We start from the raw sequence: 9453 nt of genomic DNA on the forward strand, positions 1-9453 counted from the left end.
GTGTGTGTGAGCTCTTGATTCCCGCCTACAGGGTGGCCTCTGCTCTTGCTGGACACCAAACCCCCAACATCTAGCACACGGTGCCCTCCATATATATTTTTGCTTTGGCCCTGGCCCTCTTTTGAGGCCTAGTCCGATCCGGAATTGACGCTGGATTCTCTTTGCCACTAGCTGTCTGTGTAACTTTTGGCAAATCATATTACCCCTCTGGGCTGCTGCTCAGTGTCTGGGAGGGTCTCTAAGGCTTCTCAACATTCTAGAATAATATGGCAGATACCCACTATTCTTCTTAATCTTGATAACAACCCTTCAAAGTAAATTCTATTATTATCTACACTTTACAAATGAGGAGAATAAGGCGGGGGAGGAGGTGACATGACTTGTCCAAGAAGCCATAGCTATTAAGTGGCAGATCCAGGATTCAAATTCAGATCTGTCTGGTTCCAAAGCCCAAGCACTTAGTCTTGAGATGGCTGGGGAGAGGGGGGCATGGGTGAGTATTCAGCTAAGCGGAAAAGTCCAGGACTCAGGACTAGGGGGCTGGTTCGGTGGTGAGGGTGAGAGCAGGTGTCACATAGGCTCTGGGTTATTGATTTCTGGGTCACTAGGTGGGTTTGCTGACCCTTCCCTGAATCCTTAGACTTCTGCAGAGAAGGTAAAGGGGTTTAAGTTCCTGAAGGAAAGGAGGATGTGGGCAGTCTCAGGGGATGGGGCAGGGGGTGTCTACCAAGCCCAAGTCTCCAAGCACTCACCTGGCCCCTTTAGAAGACTGGATTATGGGGTCAGGGCTGGGGATGGGGGCAGCACTGGGTGTGGCCTCTACAGCATGACCATGGGGCAAAGCAGGGCCCTCCCTGAGGAGAGCCAGGATGGTGGGGTCCAGCAGCAGCAGCTGGAGAGTCTCTAGATCTGTTGTGAGGCAGCAAAGAGCTTGGGCTCTAGAGTCAGACCTGGTTCAATTCCCAGGCCTGACACTTCCTGTGTGATGGGTGGCTTTGGGAGGTCACTTTGCCTCCTTGAGCCTCAGATGCCCATCTCTAAAATGGTGACATCACCTACCCTGTAAGGTTGTGCAGACTGAAGGGGCACAGAGCTGCCCTTGGTGAATCACAGCCCTTGGTCTCCCCACCCAGCCCGGGAGTTCCCTCAGGGAGCTCATTATCAGAAAGGAGAGAATTAATATCCCCGATATTAAAAAATAACCTTATGTTCATTCTGCCTTGTTGGGAGGAGATGAGCCCACATCGCATTTTGACAGCCCTCCGTGTTTGAGGGTGTGTGTGAGAGAGAGACAGACAGACAAAGAAAGAGAGTAAGAGCGAGAGAAACCAGAAAAAAGTGAGAGAGAGAGATCCAGTTATGTGTCTGAGAAAGAGAGAAAGAGGAAGGCGGGAGAGGGAAAGAGATCTGTTATGTGTACGTGAGAAAGAGAGAGAAAGGAAGGGGAGAAGGGAGAGAGAGAGGGAGAGAGAGACCCGTTGTGTGTGTGTGAGAGAGACTGGGTGACAATGACTTGCTTGGGGGAGTGGGGGCTGAGTGGGTGTGAGGGGGTGGGTGGATGGGTGGGTGGTGATGGCACCCATCCAGAGCAGGGGGAATCGCTTTAGGAGAGTGACTTGGTAATATCCAATACTGAATGTGTTGGAATGCTAAGCAGCTCTCAAGATCTGGGTCTGTTTTCACTCAAGCGGCTGAGGTGAGGGCTGGGGGTGATGGGAGGGGCAGGGGCTCCATTACTGCCTGGGAAGATCTAGTTGCAGAAGCCGGAGGCTAGGGTCATGACCCACACCATGGTCACCCACTGACCACTGCTGCTACCTTCCAGCCACCACCACCATTGCCATCATCACAGCCACCACATCAATAGGCCACCTTGGTCCCTGCACAGCTGGGTCTCAGTAGCTGCTGCAGAGAGACCCCCACCCAGCTCTTAGAGTGGGTAGAGGTGAGATGGGCTCCTGGGCCCATTTGTTCATGTCATGGAGGCTGAGAAGAATGTGACCCCACCTTCCTCAGGTTCCACTCACCCACGTTCTCTGAGCCTCAACAGTACTGGGTGCTGGGTGTGGGGGACACATGGCCTGCCCTCGAGGTCGGCTGGTACGTGTGGACCCGCAACAGAGCATTTCATGGCAATGGACAGGAGCCCGAACAAGCTACCAAAGTGTGGAAGAAGGAACAACTAAGCAGTGTAGTGATGCTGGGTGCACTTAGAGGGGATGACATCCAGAACCCAGTCTCCCGTGGTTACTGTCCAGGACACTGGCCCCTTCCGGAGAAGGCAGGATGTGGAGAAGGGCTATGCTGTGGGTTGGTTCACATGTCAGCCCTGGAGAGAGGTGGGGGTGAAGAGGAGGGCCCGGGAGGGGGAAGCAAGCAGTTGGAAGGGATGTCGCTTATGAGGTGCCCACCTCGGGCTGGGCACTTTGCAGTTCCCCTCCAGCCCCACACCACGCTGCAGGGCATCATACAGTTAACACTAGGCTCCCTGGAGGCTCAGAGGCGGCAAAAACCTGTCCAAGGTCACCCAGCCCGGAAGCAGCCAAATTGAGACGTGAACCAGGGATGCCTGCCTCTCAAACCCACATATGCCCACTCTGCCAGACAGCTCCCTGGGGCGAGTGTCTTGGGAAGGAGACAGAGTGTAACTCAGAAGCTAGAGACCCATGGTGACTCAGGGGTCACTTACAGGGAGGTCCCAAGAGTCCAGTTTAATCTGGAATTGTTCCAAATGCAGATTTATCCCCTGGGATTCAAGTGGCAGAGGGGGTGGGGCCCAGCCCTGGCTCCTGCTGCAGAGCCCGGGGCTGCTGGGGTCCACTCAGACCCTCTGCAAACAGGCTGCTTGAATTCTGGCCAAGCTGTTCCCGGCTCTGTCCAAGGTCATTTGCTTGGGGAAGAAAGGCAGCTTCTCAGCCCCGTAGGCCCGCCCTCCCTGGCTCTGAGCTGGGAGCTGGGGTGGAGCTGAAGGACACTCTACCCGGTGAAAGCAGATTACCTGGTAAGGGGCCGGCTGGGCGGGATGGCACTGTGGTGACAGGTCCATCAGGCGTTGTCTCCGAGGGATGTGTTCCTGGGGCTGCTGGTGACAGGCTCTAGCCTCAGGCTGCGGAGGGGGTGCTGATGAGATGGAGACAGCCTGGCCCCACACCTGGAGATAGCGATCCCTGCTCCTCCACCTCCCTGGTGGCAGTGAAGGCAGGTGGGCCAGTGGCATGGGCAGGGGCTCAGCCTGTCAGATGCCTTGGGAATCACCCAGTCACCAGCCCTGTTTGCATCATCTGTTGAGTCTGCCCCTTGTCTTTAAGTCCATCACCTCCCTCTGTCTTGGCCTCAGTCTCCTGGTGGGACTCCCTGCCTCCAGATCCCCTATCTCCCTCCATAGCCAGGGGGGTCATCTTTCTAAAACACTCAGGTGATCATGGCTCTCGCCTGTGTCCTACAGTAATCCCACTGCCCCAGGAGAAAGCCTGAGAAGCCCTTCGTGTCCTGGCCTCTGCTTCTTTGCTGCTGCATCTCCTCTCTGCTCCAGGGCCTTTGCACATGCTACTCCTTCAGCCTGACATTTCCTCACCCTGCCATGTACACATGGGGCCTAATGTCTACTTCTCCTCAGATCTCAGAGTGGATATCACCTCCTCCTGGAAGCCTTCCCTGAACTCTTGAATCCTGGGCTGGGTGACCACCAATGCCTCCCGCACTTACATCATCGTAACAGCTCACCGTGGGAGCACTCTCAGGGTGCACAGGTCACTGTCTGATTCCACCCCAGCCCTGATCACACGGGGTCAAAGTCTGCTTCTTCATCCATCTCACCCCCTGGTCTGGGAGATGCTTATGGTTTCCCCACTTAATAAAGGAGGAAATGGGGGCTCGGAGCGGGAGTGACATGCTCAAAGACACCAACAGGCAGGAACTCAGTCTGGGCCTGGGCTGGTTCAGTCAGCCTGTATCCCGCCCCCCGGAGCTTGTGAACCCCAACACGGGAGCTTAGTGCTCAGGCCCCACCTCCTCTCCCCACCATCACCGAGGGGCTCGGGGGCTGGGGATGATGAAGTTGTCTCTGACAGAGGAAGCTAAAGATATAAACGAGCCCGTGAAATCCCTGGCGACAGCTGTGACCACTGTGGCTCCAGCCATTAGGCACGGAGCTTTAACGGCCCCCGAAGTACACCTGGGGCACTTGTCAGCAGCTCCTGCTCATCCCGTGTGCACTGCGGCTGTGTACACATGCACAGGCACACACGGGCTCCATGAGCAGCACAAAGGGTGGGTGGGGCCCCCGCGGATGTTCCAGCAGCCCCCTCGGCTTATGGATGGGGAGATGGGCCCAGAGTGGAGATGGGCATCCTCCCCCAGATGCAACCCTGGTTGCCCCCTTTTCTGATTACACTTCATATTTGCATCACGCTTATTCATCCCTGCATTGCTCCGAAAAGGCTTTGATGTGGGTCAGATGCTATTTAGTGCCCACCGCTCCTCCTGGTTCTGAGCACAGGCTCCAAATACAGGGCCGAGCACACAGCTTCATCTACCGGTGAGGGACCTTCCTAAGGTCTGAGGGTCTTGCTGTTTGTCCTGAGTCCACTTGTCTAGTTGAAAGCTCTGGGTGGGTGTTGGGCTGAGCTCTGGTCCTGCCCCTAACTCCATGAGTGACAGTGGGCAAGGCCTCCTTCTCTCAGGCCCTGGTTTCTGTGTTCATTTCCCATGGCTGCCATAACAAAGTACCACAAACTGGGGGGCTTAAAGCCACAGGAATTTACCTTCTCACATTGTAGAGGCCAGGAGTCCAAAATCAAGGCGCTGGCAGGGCGATGCTCTCTCTGAAGGCTGTTGGAGAGGAATCCTTCCTCGTCTCTTGCAGCTTCTGGTGGTCTCAGGCATTCCTTGGCTTGTTGCAGCACCGCTCCAACCTCTGCCTCTGTCTTCACAGGGTCGTCTTACCTCTTCATCTATTTCTCTGTCTCTCTCTTTTTATGGAGCTCTGGTGGCACAGTGGTTAAGCGATACGGCTGCTAACCAAAAGATCAGCAGTTCGAATCCACCAGCAGCTCCTTAGAAACTCTATGGGGCAGTTCTACTCTGTCCTATAGGGTCTCTATGAGTCAGAATTGACTCGATGGCAATGGGTTTGGTTTTTGTTTTTCTCTTTTTATAAGGACACCAGTCAGACTGGATGAGGGCCCACCCTACTAGAGTATGGCCTCATGTTAACTAATTACATCTACAAAGATCCTATTTCCAAATAAGGCCACATTCACAGGTACTGGGGGTTAGGACTTGAACATATTTTTTGGTAGGGGGACACAAATCAACCCATAGCAATCTTCTTTTCTGGACAGTCCCTGTTCTGATAGGGGCATCCATGGATGGCTATCTGAAAACGTGTGGTGGGCGCCAGCCGGCCTGTGTCCCTGCAGCCTGGCAGCTGTGGTACCTCAGATCTGCCGGGTACTCAGAGCTGAGGAGGACCTGCCTGGGGTGCTTCCTCTTCCACACGGCGCATAGTAGATACTTGGGGAATGCTTGTTAGTCTGAACTGAATCACCAAATCCTCTAAAAGAGAATTTTCGGGAAGCATTCATGAATCCCTCTTCTGGGTCAGTTCCCCACCAAGAGAGTCCTGTGCCGTGGTTCTTGCTTACCTCTCCAGCTGTGGGTCTCACCAGTCCTACAAACTCTAAGCAATAACCACTCTGAGTTTTCAGTTTCCCAAATTCACTGTGGTCTCTCTACCAGCCCCTCAGCTGGTGCGCTCTTCCGCCCTGTACCTGCCCCTTCGCCTGGTAAACTCCTGCTCAAACCTGAGGTCTCCAAGAAGCCTTCCTTGGATCCCTAAGTCTGGGACAGGTGCCCCCTCTGGCCTGCCTCGGCCTCCTGAACTTATCACAGTGATACGCCCAGCTGCGGTCTCTCTTCTCCAGGCACCTGGAGCTGGAGAAGGCCAGGTGGTGTCTCTGCCAAGGTGTGGTCTGGCCCGTGGTAGGCACCGACACAGTTCGCGGAATGAATGAAGGACCCAAGGGCAGCTCAAGCTGGCAGTTTCCAGTAAACACTCCTGTGACTCCCACTGGCTCCCCCCTCATGACTACAGTGCCCACCTGGCTCTGCAGGTACCTGAGGGCTTGCCACCTGTGGCCAACTTCCAGGGCTGAGCCCCCTCTGCCAGGCTGCCTGTCCTGCAGAGCCTGGGGCCAGCTCTCTCACAGCAGGTTCCTCTGCCAACTGGGCCACAGGCACACACAGCTGGAGACCACGCCTCTGAGGCACCAGGCACAGCGCCAGGTGGGACAAATGCCCGCTTTCCCCTCCCGGGCACCTCTCACATGAGTCCCTGAGGGTCTCAAGGTTCAATCTCTCTATTCTGGTTCCAGTTTCTTGTGCCCTTGCCAGGGGTCCTCTGCCATAGTAACGGAAAGCAGGGTGCCAAGTACTTTTATTCCTTAGCTGAAAACTGCCCATCTTGCCTGGTGGTAGCTGGTAACAAGGACAAACCCTGAAGGATTATCTTTGGTGGAAAAGGTTAGATTGGCAGGGGGACACGTCACGGTGGAAGAACAGGCAGGCTGGCTGGAAGGGGTGGTGACTCCAGGCAGGCAGAGGGTATGGTGATAGGCCCTTACCTGGCAAGCTGCTCCCATCCATCAGAAGGGAAAAACAAGGTCGGGGGCACTGAAAGGGGACCAGTAGAAGGCGGCAAGTGGAAATTTAGATATAGGCAGTTGGCAAAAGATGGGCTCAGACAGAACTCCAGACCTTGGGGTTGGGGATGCCAGTGGTGTGCCAGGACACGGGAGCAGAGGAGTCAGTATGTAGGCAAGGAACCATGAACAAGGTACTTAACTTCTCTGGCCTCACTTTCCTCATCTGTAAAATGGGGATAATAACAGTAGCTTCCTACAGGTTTGTTCTGAGGATCAAATGAGTTAACAAAAATATAGCTCTTAGAACAGATAATGCCTGTATTTGCACTTATTATTATTAATGACTATGCACATTAATAACACATGCAAGTAAAATTTTGCTGAAGAGCATTCAAAAACAGTTGCAGCAGTACATTGACAGGGAACTGGCAGAAATTCAAGCCAGATTCAAAACAGGGTGTGAAACGAGGGATATCGCTGCTGATGTCAGATGGATCCTGGCTAAAAGCAGAGAATACCAGAAAGATATTTACCTGTGTTTTATTGACTTTGCAAAGGCATTCGACTGTGTGGATCATAACAAATTGTGGATAACATTGTGAAGAACGGGAATTCCAGAACACTTCATTGTGCTCCTGAGGAACCTGTACACAGACCAAGAGGCAGTCTTTCGAACAGAACAAAGGGATGCTGCATGTTTTAAAATCAGGAAAAGTGTCCATCAGGCGTTGTCTCCTTTCACCATACTTATTCAATCTTTACGCCGAGCAAATAATCCGAGAAGCTGGACTATATGAAGAACTTGGCATCAGGGTTGGAGGACAACTGATTAATAACCTGAGCAGTATGCAGATGATACAACCTTGCTTGCTGAAAGTGAAGAGGACTTGAAGCACTTACTGATGAGATCAAAGACCACAGCCTTCAGTATGGATTACACCTCAACATAAAGAAAACAAAAACCCTCACAACTGGACCAATAAGCAACATCATGAGAAATGGTGAAAAGATTGAAGTTGTCAAGGATTTCATTTTACTTGGATCCACAATCAACGCTCATGGAAGCAGCAGTCAAAAAATCAAAGGACATATTGCATTGGGCAAATCTGCTGCAACAGACCTCTTTCAAGTGTTAAAAAGCAAAGATGTCACTTTGAGGACTAAGGTGTGCCTGACCCCAGCCATGGTATTTTCAGTCTCCTCATATGCATGTGAAAGTTGAACAATGAATAAGAAAGACTGAAGAAGAATTGATGCCTTTGAACTGTGGTATTTGCAAAGAATATTGAATATACCATGGACTGCCAAAAGAACGAATAAATCTGTCTTGGAAGAAGTACAGCCAGAATGCTCCTTAAAAGTGAGGATAGCCAGACTTCGTCTCACTTACTTTGCACATGTTATCAGCAGCGATCAGTCTCTGGAGAAGGACATCATGCTTGGTAAAGTAGAAGGTCAGCGAAAAAGAGGAAGACCTTCAACGAGATGGACTGACGCAGTGGCTGCCAACAATGGGCTCAAATATAGCAATGGCCATGAAGACGGCGCAGGACTGGGCAGTGTTTCGTTCTGTTGAACACATGGTCACTATGAGTCAGAACCAACTCAACAGCATCCATCTAACAACAATAACAACATGTACATTTTTGCTGTTATTATTACAGTACTGATAATCATTTATTGGGCAACAACAGTGTGCTGGGCACTATTCATGTAATAATTCATTTAATTCTCAAGACAACCCTGTGAGTCTTGCAGAGGAGGCCGAAGGCATGAGGTCAATCGCCCCAGATCACACAGCCAGTGAGCAGCAGAGGGTCTGACCCAGGAGCTCACACCCAGAGTCCCCACCCCAGGGCCCCAGGCCCTCAATCTGGGCTCTTCCTCTGTTTTGTGCTGCTTCCTCACAAGTCCTAGCAGAGCTGGGGAGCCCGTGGCCTCTGCTGAGACTGGTGGCTGACCCAGTGAGCTTGCTGGGTCAGCAATCATGGCCATTGGTTGCTGGGCATGTCTGGGAAGCTGTGGTGGGGGGAGGGCTCCCCATCCCCCAGGCCCTGGGATGGTGCCCTGCCAGAACCCCTGCACACCTTCTCATTTCTAGCAGGTCCCTGCCCCCAGGCCCTGGGATGTTGCCCTGCCAGAACCCCTGCCCACCATTTAATTTCCAGCAGGGACTCATTTAAGAGTGATGACCAGCTTGCTATAGGACTTCAAAGATAGTATTTGATGAGTTTTAGCAGCTTCAGCAAAACTCTAATTTGAATTTCAGGCGCTGGTGTGTGATTTCCTTGCTGACAGCTCCGAGGGATGCTTGGGCTCGGCTGTCATCCGGTGGGGCCTCTCGCTGGCTGCCGCCGCCTCCTGCCTTCTGAGGAAGAGACAAGCCTTAGAGGAGCGGGGCTCCATTGAAGCTCAGGGAGGAGAGGCATAAACAAGTGACAGGAGAGAGGGGCGTTGGAGGGGGGGAGGGGGACATGGACGCGGGGACTGAGAGAGAGAGAGGGAGAGAGAGACTGTAAGTACAGAGAGAAGGAGAAAGAGCCTGGGAAGGAGAGTCAGAGACCTGGGAGTGAGGGTAGAGAGACAGAGCAAGAGAGAAGGACAGAGAAAGAAGGGAAAGATAGGAAGACCAGCGGACAAAAAGCAGAGACAGGGAGAAGCGAATGAGGGAGAGAGAGACAGGGAGACAGAGACAGGAAGACAGAGACAGGGAGACAGAGACAAACTGGCAAACTGTCAAAAGCTAGTCTGAGGGAGAGAGCAAGAGAGAGATCCAGACAGACAGAGGGAGAGCTGGAGGTCTAAGGAA

General features: G+C 52.9%; 1 protein-coding gene across 1 annotated transcript in view; it reads right to left on the reverse strand.

Annotated features, from left to right (window-relative positions):
* Positions 1-1250, reverse strand: part of EPHA8 (EPH receptor A8) — a 45790-nt gene extending 44540 nt beyond the window's left edge. The window contains exons 1-2 of the mRNA XM_004377266.1: positions 1244-1250; positions 753-909 (exon numbers count right to left, since the gene is read on the reverse strand). Of these exons, the coding sequence (XP_004377323.1) occupies positions 753-909; positions 1244-1250 (164 nt within the window). The remainder of the gene's footprint in view (positions 1-752; positions 910-1243) is intronic.
* Positions 1251-9453: the final 8203 nt, after the last annotated feature.

The sequence above is a fragment of the Trichechus manatus genome, unplaced genomic scaffold, assembly GCF_000243295.1.
Source record: "Trichechus manatus latirostris isolate Lorelei unplaced genomic scaffold, TriManLat1.0 scaffold00048, whole genome shotgun sequence".
Classification (NCBI taxonomy): domain Eukaryota; kingdom Metazoa; phylum Chordata; class Mammalia; order Sirenia; family Trichechidae; genus Trichechus; species Trichechus manatus.